At 34.1% G+C, this 13,328-nt stretch overlaps 1 protein-coding gene across 1 annotated transcript; it reads right to left on the bottom strand.

Annotated features, from left to right (window-relative positions):
* Positions 1-10,091: 10,091 nt before the first annotated feature.
* On the bottom strand, positions 10,092-13,126 carry LOC149175952 (dormancy-associated protein homolog 3-like). Its single transcript, XM_089419804.1, has 4 exons — positions 12,837-13,126; positions 11,005-11,190; positions 10,788-10,869; positions 10,092-10,660 (listed from the first exon to the last, which is right to left on the bottom strand). Exons 1-4 carry the CDS (start codon positions 12,955-12,957, stop codon positions 10,633-10,635), a joined length of 417 nt encoding a protein of 138 aa, XP_089275930.1. The 5' UTR covers positions 12,958-13,126; the 3' UTR covers positions 10,092-10,632.
* Positions 13,127-13,328: the final 202 nt, after the last annotated feature.

Below are 13,328 nucleotides of genomic sequence, written 5' to 3'. Positions count from 1 at the left end.
CATTCTCAAACATTGTGAGAAATTTATAATATGTACATAGGCATGTCTATTTTGGAATAGAGCTTTCAGAATTTTAATTTAATTAATAATAATTATTAAGTGCATGGTAGGGATTTAACTTTCATGAAATATTCTAAAATATTCTTAGTATTCACAATCAAATATTGAAATTTATCTTCAAAATAGTTATGCCCTTTTTTTTTTTAATTAAATTCATTAATTATAAAAAAAACTATATGTAAAAGTGTCATATGAAATGAATAATGGTTTTTTAAACATGTAGTATAAGTCATAATATTGTAACAGAGTCTATTTACATATTAAAAATCTTTAATAAAATAAAGATGAATCTTCTTAATTACAAATCTTATTACATGTTATTGTAAATATACATATAATTAACTTATATATATAACAATTAACAATAATAATAATTATATATATATATATATATATATATATATATATATATAACATAACCAAATTAAATATCTTCGATTTATATCCAATTCGTAAATTATTATTCCCGTCACGGGAACATTATCGTTTGCCAACCTCGATGAAGCACTCATTATTTTATGGCTATTTTCACTCTGGTCTACTAACGACCTCATTTGCAATGCAAAACTCTAGAGAAAATTTTCGGGGCGAATGTTCGCCCTTTGGGGGAATTAAGGGGTTTTATATTTTTTGTGGACGAATATTTTGTATCACAGTACATTTTTACAAATCACCTCAAATAGCCCCCTTTGGGGGAATTAAGGGGTTTATTTTTACAAATCACCTCAAATAGCCCCCTTTGGGGGAATTAAGGGGTTTTAAATTTTTAGTGGGCGAATATTTTGTATCATAGTACATTTTTACAAATCACCTCAAATAGTCCGCCTTATTTTAAGGGAGAGGGTAAAAAAGGTAAATTTAGCCCTTGAAATTAGGAGTTACAACCTTCCATTCACCCATTTTCAAGAATAGGTTTTATTTAAGTGAATCCATTCGCCCATTTTCAAGAATAGGTTTTATTTAAGTGAATCCATTCGCCCATTTTCAAGAATAGGTTTTATTTAAGTGAATCCTATGGGCCAAAGGCCCCAATACCATATTTATAAAAGAGGTATGGTAAATTAATAAAAATATAAATAAATGAGAGGTATGGTAAATTAATAAAAATATAAATAAATGAGAGGTATGGTAAATAAATAAAACATTTTTTATATTTACTCCATAAGTCACCTTATATTTATGCAAGGGCGTAAACAAATAAAAATATAAGTAAAGTGGAGGTATGGTAAATAAATAAAACGTATTTTTATACTTACTCAAGGTATGGTCAATAAATAAAAATATAAATAAACTAGACGCATGGTAAATAAATAAAACCTCTTTTTATATTTAGTCCATAACCCTCGTTCTATTTATGAAGGCTCAAGAAAGAGGTTTTATTTAAGTGAATCCTATGGGCCAAATACCATATTTGTAAAAGAAGTATGGTAAATTAATAAAAATATAAATAAACGAGAGGTATGGTAAACAAATAAAACATTTTTTTATATTTACTCCACAAGTCACCTTATATTTACGAACACTCAAAAAATGCGTTATATTTAGGTGAAACCTATGGGAAAAATACTATGGGACAATTAGGTGAAACCTATGGGAAAAATACTATGGGACAAATACCATGGACTAGATTGTTATTATTACCATGAAAAAAAATAAAAATAAAAATGGCACATGGTATTGACCCATGGTATTCATCAAAATGGCACATGGTATTGACCCATGGTATTCACCTAGAATGTAGCCTATTTAAATGGGAGAATTAAACCAACATAGATCCATCTTTACTCTAGATCTACTAACCCCCGAGAGGTATCAAATATCGTGATATGCAAACTAGCATAGAGTGAAAAAATATTTGATCCGATCAAGAGTAAAAATGGATGTTGTAATTTAATGTATGTTAAACATTTTAGCTTGGTTAAAATAAAAAATAAAATAAAAATCAACTATTAATTTTATTAATTTTTACAAATTACTAATAGTAATTTTTAAGCTCCAGGTTTATGGTAACCCATGGTATTGACCTGTGAGCATAGACTATTTAAAGGGGAAATTCTAGGCCTTCCTATGCATCAACAATCGTCAACATTTTTACCCTGCTCCGTTCGATCAGGGGAGACACTTTCAACCGTTGATTTGAAGTGTGACTGCTTTTTTCAAATATGGGTTCAGTTGCCTTCTTGGCATGGCAAGATATTTTTGCTGCTTTTTCCCATTCTTTTATGTCACTCTTGAAGATATTTTCACTGCTTTTTCCCATTCTTTTACGTCACTCTTGCCCTCAGAGTTAATCGTTTATTTGGTCTGCCAATTGTTGTTGCTGTTCTTCTTCCCTGGATTTTGGCAAGCACTTTCTTCTTCCCTGACCCATACACCAATTAAAACTACCTGTGGCCAACTCTTTACCTGTATCTCCCCAGACTTAATCCCCAAACCCCCAAAGCAGTGATCTGGTGCATCTTGAAGTTGTGCTTTTAAGCTCTATAGCTGCATGGGTCGTTCATTATCGTATTTGAACTAAACTGATAGAGCATTTCTCAAATTTTGGATTTGAATGTCTCATTTTAGGCAAAATCTCGAATTTCAGGTTGTTTGAGAGGAAGCGAAGCCCAGCTAATCTGCACATTTAAATTATAGTATCACGCATCGTTTTGTTAAAAAGTTTTCAGCGCTTTTGAGATATCCAGAGTCGGAGCTGCCACTAAGCCTGCAGCATCGTCGCCATCTTCTAATTCTTCTGCATCGTCGTCGAGGTTAATTCGTGCTATCAAGGTATGCAGAGCCGAACTTAATTCTGTTAACAATTCTCATGTTCAATCGGCCGCAAAGTCGAGAAAGTCTTCCAATGCTTCAAAAGTGAAAGTCGCGAGATCTTTATTCCGATCGCCCAGAGGATCCGTGGTTTCCAACAACGACTCTCATTATCATGCCCTGCCCAACAAGATCTTGGGGTCTGAGAAGAACAAGAAGAATATAATGTCTAGCAATTTCTTGAAAGTAAATCCTCAAAGTGATGTCTTTAATCTGGAATTTGTGTCGGAGGATGATTGTCTCATATGTGATGATCAGACTGAAGATGAATTCTTTAGGCAGTATTATTCTCCCTGTGCTGGAGAACCATCAAGAAGACCTTGATAGGCCTTATTATGAAGGCCTGCAACGTTATGACTCTAAATACAGGGAAGTCCCTAACCCCAGAAGTCTAGACACTGCCTGTGAAGCGAAAAGTGGCCATAATCATGGTAATTCTGGAGAAAGATTTAGCAAAGTCGATAGAGGCATAATCCAACATTCCGGCGATTCGAACACGCCACCTGAGAATGTCGTTCTTAGGCACCAGTGTATGCAGGAGAGGAAGCCATATGAGGAATGTATGATCGACCACGTCATTGGAGAAGCTGTGAACAGGCTTTCTGACCGTCAGGAAAGCAAGGCCAAGGTATTGGTTGGTGCTTTTGAGACTCTGATTTCTCTCACAGATCAATCGCATCCAACAAACAGGACGTTAATGCAAAGGCCCCGTTGCCCAATATCAGGCATATTCAAGCATGCAATTAAATTAAAGATCGTAGTGGATATTTTACAGTCAACAAAGAATATGAACATTAATGGAGTTGGTTAGGGTTTCTGTTTTGATTTGTGATGAATGTCATGTGAATATTAACAGGATTGATTAGGGTTTTCTGCATTTAATTGGTGATGATGCGAGTGTTTTTCTCATGGCTGTGTAAGGTGCCCACTGCAAATCGAAACTCACTGTTCATTCTGCATTCTGTTTTATTTAGTGCAGATTTTGTTCAGATAGACATAAGAGGTTTCTTTACTTCAGAGAGTCCCTGTAAGTTATATTCTAGCAAGTGAAAGGCATGATAAAAATGTCTTATATTTTAATCTTGTGGTCATAGTACATCAAAAGTAGATTTGTAAATGGTTGCATACTGTAATCTTGAATGTTGTCCAGCTGTTTGGTGTTTTCTTTTCTTGTTCCTTTAATTTCTCCTTTATCCTTTTGTTATCATCATATTTTCTAATGAAATTTTCCTATATTTGGATTATGTAGACAAGTGGGCTGCACAAAAGACTGCAAAATCATGCATTCATTTCTACATGGATTGGGTTTTTATATTTCAGAGAACTATTACACTAACAATGGTTATCAATGCTTAGGGTTTTTCCAGTAGTGCTTTTCACCTTAATCCATGGCCATGATTTTGGAAGTGTTCAACTGATTTCTGATCCTTTAGTTCTACTGCTGTAGAGCTTCATGTCTTTCTGAACAACATTTTTTTAGAAGGATTGTTTATGGCTTCCTCTAAATAAGTAATCGTTGTTTCGGAATTGTTGAGAACCTTCTGCTCTGAAGATCGATTACTCCAAATTCAGCGCTCTGGAAAAAAATTTGAATATTAAAGTTGCAGAATTTTTAATATACCTTACAAAATTTCAGATTATATGCTACATGACTTTAAGATATATAACAGTTAAGTCTAATATCACATGTATAGACCTAGCGTTATGACATTGGAAACACTCTGAAATGTGATATCAATGACACTTTTTTTTGTTTTCTTCTTGTATGATGTGGGAATGAAGATTCTGAATCATTCGTGTCCCTGAAATATTCGGTACTTGTAAGGCTTTTTATATGTATATTTTACTGTGGCCGCCTCTAATTTTTTCCGACCTAGACCTGCTTTATTTATTCCTTTGTGTTATCGTTTTTCCTTTCTAAATTTTTTCTGATACTTTTTCGATGTAGAAACTGTAATTTAGGAAAAAAACCAGGTACCCCACGTAAGAGAATCCAATTTTCGATGCAACCAAGGACATGAACAAATGCCTGCTCATTACAGCTCAAAATCGGCAATGTCTCTTTTAGTTGTGTTATTCATGAAGTATAAAAAGTGAAAAACCTCTGTTCTCCGCTTGCGCCACCAGCGAGTCAGCGACTACGTATATACGTTCGCGAAATTGTTTGGCGCGATTGCCCAGTCACCCAGAATTCGCTTCACTTTTATCTGTATTTTAATAAATAAATAAAAAATTGGGTTAAGTTGGGTGGGTTATGGGCAAATTGAAAACAATATTACAGCTTATAATATTTCATTAGTTGATCTGAATAGTGTTCGGTGTGTTGTTCCTCCTTTTAAGTGTGCGTGTTCATGTTGTTCCTCCTTTCAAGCGTGGGTGTTCATGTTTAGATAGTCGTCTTCAGGCATGGTTCTCTTCAGGGGAGCGTGGGTGTTCATGTTTAGATAGTCGTCTTCAGGCATGGTTGTCTTCAGGGGAGTGTGGGTGTTCATGTTTAGATGGTCGTCTTTAGGCATGGTCATCTTCAGGCAAGTGTGAGATCACAATCAGGTAGGCATCCATGGGGAAGAAGTGCTTCTTTTATTCTTGCTACATGTAATGTTAGCAACAATTTGGTATTTTCTTATTTTTGTTTTTGCCTTCCGGCCTCTTAATTTGGCATTGACCATGGTTTTTTAACGTCTCTATAGACATGGTCTTCAGAATGGTTGTGGTCATTTAATTTCCAACTTCTAAGTTTTCCCTTTGACATTTAAAGTTTGTAATGTCATATTTAGCATGGTTCGAATATTATATTTTGACTTTCTAACCACAATATACAATTATGGTTTTCAATGTAGTATCATTCTATATATGTATATTATTCTTTATAAAATATAATAATAATATCATGGTTTCTATTAATTCTTATATATGTATATTATTCTTTATAAAATATAATAATAATATCATGGTTTCTATTGGAATTAACTTTTTAATAACAATATATCAACATGTTTTCTAATATTATGTTTTGACTTTCTAAATGCAATATACAATTATGGTTTTCAATGAAATATATTGGTAGGGGATAGTCATGGTGGTTATTGCCTTGGTCACTAGCAAGCTTCGTATATGCTTGGCCATCTCACTATAAACTCTTCCAAAATTTTCAAGAATTTATAATACTTCATTAGCTGATCTGAATAGTGTCCAGTGTGTTGTTCCTCCTTTCAAGTGTGCGTGTTCATGTTTAGATGGTCGTCTTTAGGCGAGCATGAGATCACAATCAGGAAGGCATCCATGGGGAAGAAGTGCTTCTTTTATTCTTGCTACATGTAATGTTAGCAACGATTTGGTATTTTCTTATTTTTGTTTTTGCCTTCCGGCCTCCTAATTTGGCATTGACCATGGTTTTTTAACGTCTCTATAGACATGGTCTTCGGAATGGCTGTGGTCATTTAATTTCCAACTTCTAAGTTCTCCCTTTGACATTTAAGGTTTGTAATGTCATATTTAGCATGGTTTCGAATATTATATTTTGACTTTCTAATCGCAATATACAATTATGGTTTTCAATGTAGTATCATTCTATATATGTATATTATTCTTTATAAAATATAATAATAATATCATGGTTTCTAATGGAATTAACTTTTTAATAGCAATATATCAACATGTTTTCTAATATTATGTTTTGACTTTCTAAATGCAATATACAATTACGGTTTTCAATGACATATATTGGTAAGGGATAGTCATGGTGGTTATTGCCTCGGTCACCATCTATAGAGGTTTCTTGATTTTGGGTAATTAATTTAACCTCTTGATTTTGGGTAATTAATTTAACCTCTTGATTTTGGGTAATTAACTTACTCCAAAATGAAATAAGACATTCAATGTATTCCTTGTAATATAAATATAAACAAAACATCTAAAGAAAAGTAATTGCACAATGATCTAGTCCAAGAAAACAAGGTTTTCCACAAACCAATTAACTCTTCTAGAAAAATTCAAGAATTCCAATTTAATAATCCTATCAGCCTCTCTTTGTACCTTTTGGGACAATTGCTAGTTATGGGTCTACCAAGTGCTCAGAGGGATAAATAGATTTCATCCCCTAAGAGTGGTAGATGTGGAGTTAAAATGGATATAGGTTGGTTTTTATGATAATGAAAATATTAAATAGACTTAGTAAATTATATTGTTAAAACATCTTAAGGTGAATGGTTAAAGCATAGACATTGGACAAGCATATTTGTATACTTCTGTTTTAAACTGAAACAAATCCAGGGCTAAAAGGAATAGGTTGATTGCACTAGTCATCGTTCTATAACTTTCCAACATATGCTGGAGTAAAGAGATTGTAATTTGGGTAATTTTTCTAATTTCTATAACTTTCCAACATATGCAGGAGTAAAGAGATTGTAATTTGGGTAATTTTTCTAATTTCAAACAAGAACATACTTGTGTATTGACAGGTGGTTACGAGGTCCCTAGAAGTGATGAGTTTGAATTTTTCTTGGTTTTATATATAGTATTAGGTTTTTTATCATTCTTTGTGTGAATGGCACGGGTGAATTTTATCCTACACCCACTAGGTTATCGATATGTAATTTCGGTAATTTTGATTTCAAAAAATATTTTAAAGAAATGCAATGATTTCATTTCTGTATTCAGTAAACACAAGATTTTATAATTGAGTAAAATATTCGCCATGCCTGGTGAGAGATTCGCCAAAAAATTATATATACATATCATATTATTGATAAAATCGCCTTCCATTTTTCCTATATACCATGGACATTCGCCCATTTATTATACATGTAAATTTAGGGGGGTTCTTAAAATTTTCCCTGCAAAACTCTTTTAAACCTTTGAACTTGCGGCAGTTTCAAACTTTCAAATGTTAGGAACTTTATCGCAGTTTCCGATTTTTAAATGTTAAGAATTTGGAAAGAAAAAGAGAGAAATTATTTTAATGTCCACGGGGCTAAAGATAGCCTATGGAACAGAGTGCTTCTTCATCTACTTGATATATTCAATTATTTTTTTGTGAAGCTTCAAAATAAATGCTCCCAACTTCTCGACAAACCCCTCGCTAAATAGATTATCCCAAAAGCTAGTTGTCAACATATCTGCATAACTTTCTATGTAGTCTTTGAAGGCCTCACATTCTAAAATGAAATGTTTTTCCGTTCTCACTTTTCTGGAAGAACAAAAAATGCATACTCTTTCCTCCCACACTTCCTTTGGGCTTTTCCAGCGCCCTGTTTCTCAACAGAGTTGATGAGAATTAGTCCTTAACTGAGCAATAAATAACTTTTCGTGTTGTCTTTGAAGGTCTTGCATTCTAAAATGAAATGTTTTTTCTGTTTCCACTTTTTGAGAAGAACAAAAAATGCATACTCTTTCCTCCCACACTTATTTTGGCCTTTTCTAGTGCTCTGTTTCTCAATGGAGTTGATGAGAATTAGTCCCTAACTGAGTAATAAGAATTTTGGCTCTCCAAGAGATATTGGCCTCTATGTATGCTTTTGGTTGATGACTATGAGTGGGATTAAACACTTCAATATAGTAATTTTTCTTTCTTCCTAGCTCCTTATCCCAAGTAGGTTTGTGGAACTTTTCCATAACAAAAGCTTTTATATCTTTGTTGTTTATGGAACACACGTTCAAGCAAATACCCCATTTACTAAACCAAGCAATTGCTTTAATAGGAGCAGTGCATGTTTCACTTAACAAGATATCATAAAGAAGTGCACTTTTAATCTTAAACAGTGCCTGTTTCACTTAACAATGTATCATAAGGAAGTGCTCTTAAATTTGTTTGTAATCAAAAGCTTCTAAATTTTCTCAATTTGTCTCCACTGCATGTTGGATGTATTGTTGCCCATGGTTTACAACAAGAGGCCCAAAAAAAATGGTTTGGCCCAAAAAAAATGGTTTTCCAGTCCCTCTGCCTCTCTACACTTATTTGAAAAACATAAAATGCTTTCCAACCCATAAAGTTCTTTTCTTCAAATTTCCAACTTAAATTTATATTTAATTCTAAAGTATATCCAGACCTATATTCAAATGCACATATACATATAGATCATTAAATGCTAGGTAGCACAACCATTATTGGTAATTAAGCGTCCAGAAATATTCAAATTCTGTGCATTGAAAACGCGATCTTCACAATCGTTCCAAATAATGAACTCCCTTTTTTTGTTTGCGATCTTTCCGAATCAGTGCAAATCTTTCCAATACTAACGGAGGAGAACGGGCTCGACTGCATTTTAAAAAGAAGTGGTTAGTAAATTGGCATTTAGAAAATTTAATTGTTTTTAAGTGAGATTTATTAGAAAGTGAGATTTTTTGAAATTTAATTGTTTTTAGTGAAATTTATTAGAGATTTTTTGAAAGTTTTTTGGTTGGTCTTCTAGGTTTTAATTTTTTTTAAATCTGGCAAGAATTTATTGAAATAGCAAGCTGGATGGGTAATTTTTACATAATCCAAGTGTTCTAGGGGTTTTTTCAGGGTGCTGAATCCATATATACAGTCAAAAACCAGTGTATATAATACAAATCAAGATTTCAAGTAAATTTTTCAGCTAGATTCCGGCACCAAAAAATCCAAAAAATCACACTAAAAACAACTCCTTTAAAAAGAAGTTGTTGAGTAAATTGGTTCGGAGATCGAATTTTTTTTCCTTAAAACAATGATTGTAGGAGTGCTTCAATCTTATTTTTATGGTGAAAATTGATTCCGCACCATAAAAAACCAAGATCACCCAAAATCTTAAAACTTATAACTCAGCTAATATTTCCAAAAAAAAAATACCAAAATATCAAAAAAATCATTGTTTGCTGAGCAATTTACTCCATTTTTATACCACGCCTTTTTCAAAGGGCCAGACAATTGTATTTTTTAATGTAGAAATTTAAATACATTAAAAAAAATAAAAAATAAGTGGTTACTGTTACATTAAAAATAAGTGGTAGACTGGATTTAATGTATTTTTGAGTGGTTAATATTTAAATAATTAAGAATATGTATTTGCCTTTCACAAGTTCAGATTCAACTAAGTAAAATAAATTATTTTGATACTGATAAAACAATCTTGCAACATGATTAGTTTAAGCTAAATAATCATCCTGGAAACTCATACAGAGGTAAAAATGATACAATCAAGTTCAACGAATCTCATCCAAATGATACAATGAAACACCTCTTTATTCATTTTCCTTTTCACACACAGGGTATTCGTTTTTAATGCGACCAAGGGTACCGAATAGAGATCATCATGGAAGGGGCAATCCTTTCTGTTTCTGCAGGTTGGTGATTGCATTTTCACATATCACAACTGCAATGCTAAAAGACCTGGCTTATACAACATCCACTCCATGAATGTAGAAGCAGAGGCAGTTACTCTGGTTCCATGCATAGTGGGAAGAAAGGAAATGGATGAAGAAGAGGAGCATATGAGTGAGGAAATGGATGGAAGAGGAGCAAGCTGGAGTTACAGCAGTTAGCCAATAGGCCTAGTGATTTGTCTATTCCGCTCATGGACATTATCTCCACTCCATAACCCCGTGCCCCCGCCCCAACAGATGGGCCAGCGCGCTGAATAAACCCTTAAACTATTTACAAAAATATACTGGCATCCGGCCTGGAACAAACTGTATGTACAACTTGGATCTGTATTCCTATGAGCAGGTAGTTGTTCTTATAAATGCCTGAGCAATGAACAGTGCTCCCGCAGGTAGAAAATGAATTATGTTCAGTCATTCTCCTCATCTTTCCCAAGAGCCGATGACAACCCTGCAATTTTATAGTTGGGAATATCAAGCATCGCTACAGCATTTAACGTTATAATCCTTGTAGCACAAATACAAATGTACTTGATAATATTTCATATAAGATCTATAGGACTGCATCAAAGACTGACCAGTCGTAGACAGTTGGGCTTCTGGGAATGTTATTGTCGTACTTATTGCTTCGCCATGGATTCTCCTGTTCTCGTGGTGTTACTGTTACACAATATTCCAAATCCAACAAATATAAATGCAATGTTTCCTCATTGATGATTTTTATGGCAAACAGGAACGATGAAATCCATTGATGACAGTGCAGAAACCCATAGAAAACAGATCAAGGCTACTCACAAGAAGATGGTGAGATTGGGGGGCTTGAGCCTGTTGGGGAAGAGGGACTGTCCAGAGAGAGTGAACGAAGATAATGAGGCTTAATAATGCTGTTGCTCTGCGTTACTTGTCTCGCCTCGTCATTCGATTGTTGGTACTCTGCACTAGCTCGGCGTTCCCTCAACCAGGTTAAACCCTCTTCTGCTTCTGCAAACGGTCCATTACTGAACATAAATACTTCGAATCTCCATGAAACATAATTCTAGGCGATGAAATTGCAAATAAATATAATTGCATTGGAAGAATTCAGATTCATTAAAGGTTTGGAACCAATCATTTTACAGAATTGATAATTCATTATAATTTTGATATACCAATAACTTATAACTAAGGATTTCATAAGGGTTCAGATATCCAGAGTGAAAACATCTTATTTCTTAAGGATTTCATAAGGATTCAGATATCCAGAGTGAAAACATCTTATTTTTAGTAATGGAGCTCTTATAAGAAAAGAAATGGTTCTTTTAACTATTTTGCTTACTAAAATTGAGATTACCACAAGGTACGAAACATATCTCTTATATCCAGAGTGAAAACATCTTATTTTTAGTAATGGAGGCTCTTATAGGAAAAGAAATTGTTCTTTTAACTATTTTGGTTACTAAAATTAAGATTACCACAAGATACTAAATCTAAGAAAATATTAGATTTGAATAAAAATAAACACTCCCAAAACAAACATATCTCTTAGAATTGAACCAAAATAAATGGAAAAACAAACATTCTCCTAAAACAAATGGAAAAACACTGTTTTTTTCTAGACAGCTTCACCAGAGCAAATGGGAAAACATACTGTTCTCCCAACCACTTCACCCAGCAAATGGAAAAACAAACTGGTCACAGCAAAGGGGAAATACACTGTTCTCCTAACCACTTCACCTGAGCAAATGGAAAACAAACTATTGGCAGAGCAAGGAGTTGCTTTTAGTATGATTTTCATCAGAAAATTTTGAGCTGAAATTTTGATTTGTTTTATTTAAATTGTTTTTTTGACTGTATATATGGTTTCAACACCATCAAAAATCCTTAGGGCACTTCCATTATGCAAATATTACCCATCAATCTTGTAATTTCAATAAATTCCCGCCGGATTTTAGAGAAATTAAACCAGAAAAACTTCCAAAAAAATTGCACTAAAGACAGCTCCAGGAGAAAACACACTGTTTTCCCTAACCCTTTCACCCCAGCCAATGGGATAACAAACTGTTCTCCTATCAAGTTTCGCTACTAAAACCAATAGTAAAACCAAGTTTCGCTACTAAAACCAATAGTAAAACCAATGGAGAAACACACTGTTCTCCCCCACAACTTCCCTCAAAATATAAAGGAAAAAAAACTGTTCACGCAGCAAATGGAAAAACACATTGTTCTCCCTATAATTTCACCCAGCAAATGAGATAACAGATTGTTTTCCTAACCACTTTAGCTATTAAAACCAATGGAAAAACACACTGTCCTCCCAACCACTTCCCTAAGCAAATGGGAAAACAAACTGTTCCCCAAACAAATGAGAAAACAAACTGTTCTCCCCACCACTTTCAACCCAATTATTGTATATTGGGACAACCCTTTTCCATTGAGAAAAGCCAAGTACTCTACAGGCCTAAAACATAACCCATTGTAGGCTAAATATATGGATCTATGTTCCTGGTGCGGCAGTCAATCTGGGTACTTTAACATGAGTCTCTGCTGCCCTAAATTTCACTTCAAAGTTGTAAGGTCAAACAAGTAGTCAAGCTATAAACCTGCGATCAAATACAAATATCATCAAAAATTCATACAGAACAACTAACCTGGAATGAAGGTGTTTGCTGTGCCAGAGTAAGTACTATCAGTCTTCCTTAGTTTACCGAGGCCACTCTCAGGGCGAGGGCCGGCCAGAGTATCGTCCCACAGCTTATCCAACAACCCCATTGCAGTTACTTGATTCCTCTGTGCTACCTAAACAGACAGTATTTCTCAGAATTTGTGATATACCCAAATCAGCTGTTAATGGAATCAAAATGATAGATATCGCTTCCTTCTGCTTTTCCCTGCCAAACATATACAGTTATTCAGAAACTGTGATCCCTAGAACACTCTCCGTTCATCCCCTTTATAGGAATCAATGACCTTACTACGGTTAGAGGTTACCAGTGCCTAATTGACAGCTCATCTAATTTTAGATTCCCTCTACGACACGCAATGGTAAACAACTGGTTGATTGCGACCTTTCTTGTTTTTATCGGTGCCTCGTCATGGGAGATAAGGTGATGTGTCAACGTGAGCGAAAATGTTGCTTTCGA

The sequence above is a fragment of the Pinus tabuliformis genome, chromosome 4_1 (genome assembly GCF_031772625.1).
Source record: "Pinus tabuliformis cultivar Carrire ecotype Pingquan chromosome 4_1, CPIR1, whole genome shotgun sequence".
Classification (NCBI taxonomy): Eukaryota; Viridiplantae; Streptophyta; class Pinopsida; order Pinales; family Pinaceae; genus Pinus; species Pinus tabuliformis.
The sequence above is the reverse complement of the archived record's forward strand: the minus strand, read 5'-3'. Positions and strand labels throughout refer to the sequence as shown.

Coding starts and splice junctions, on each gene's coding strand:
- LOC149175952 (XM_089419804.1), bottom strand. CDS start 12,957: ATGGGGTTGTTGGATAAGCTGTGGGACGATACTCTGGCCGGCCCTCGC. Junction 10,870..11,004: donor CCCAATCTCACCATCTTCTT/GTGAGTAGCCTT, acceptor ATTGTGTAACAG/TAACACCACGAGAACAGGAG. Junction 10,661..10,787: donor AGCCCAACTGTCTACGACTG/GTCAGTCTTTGA, acceptor ATAAAATTGCAG/GGTTGTCATCGGCTCTTGGG.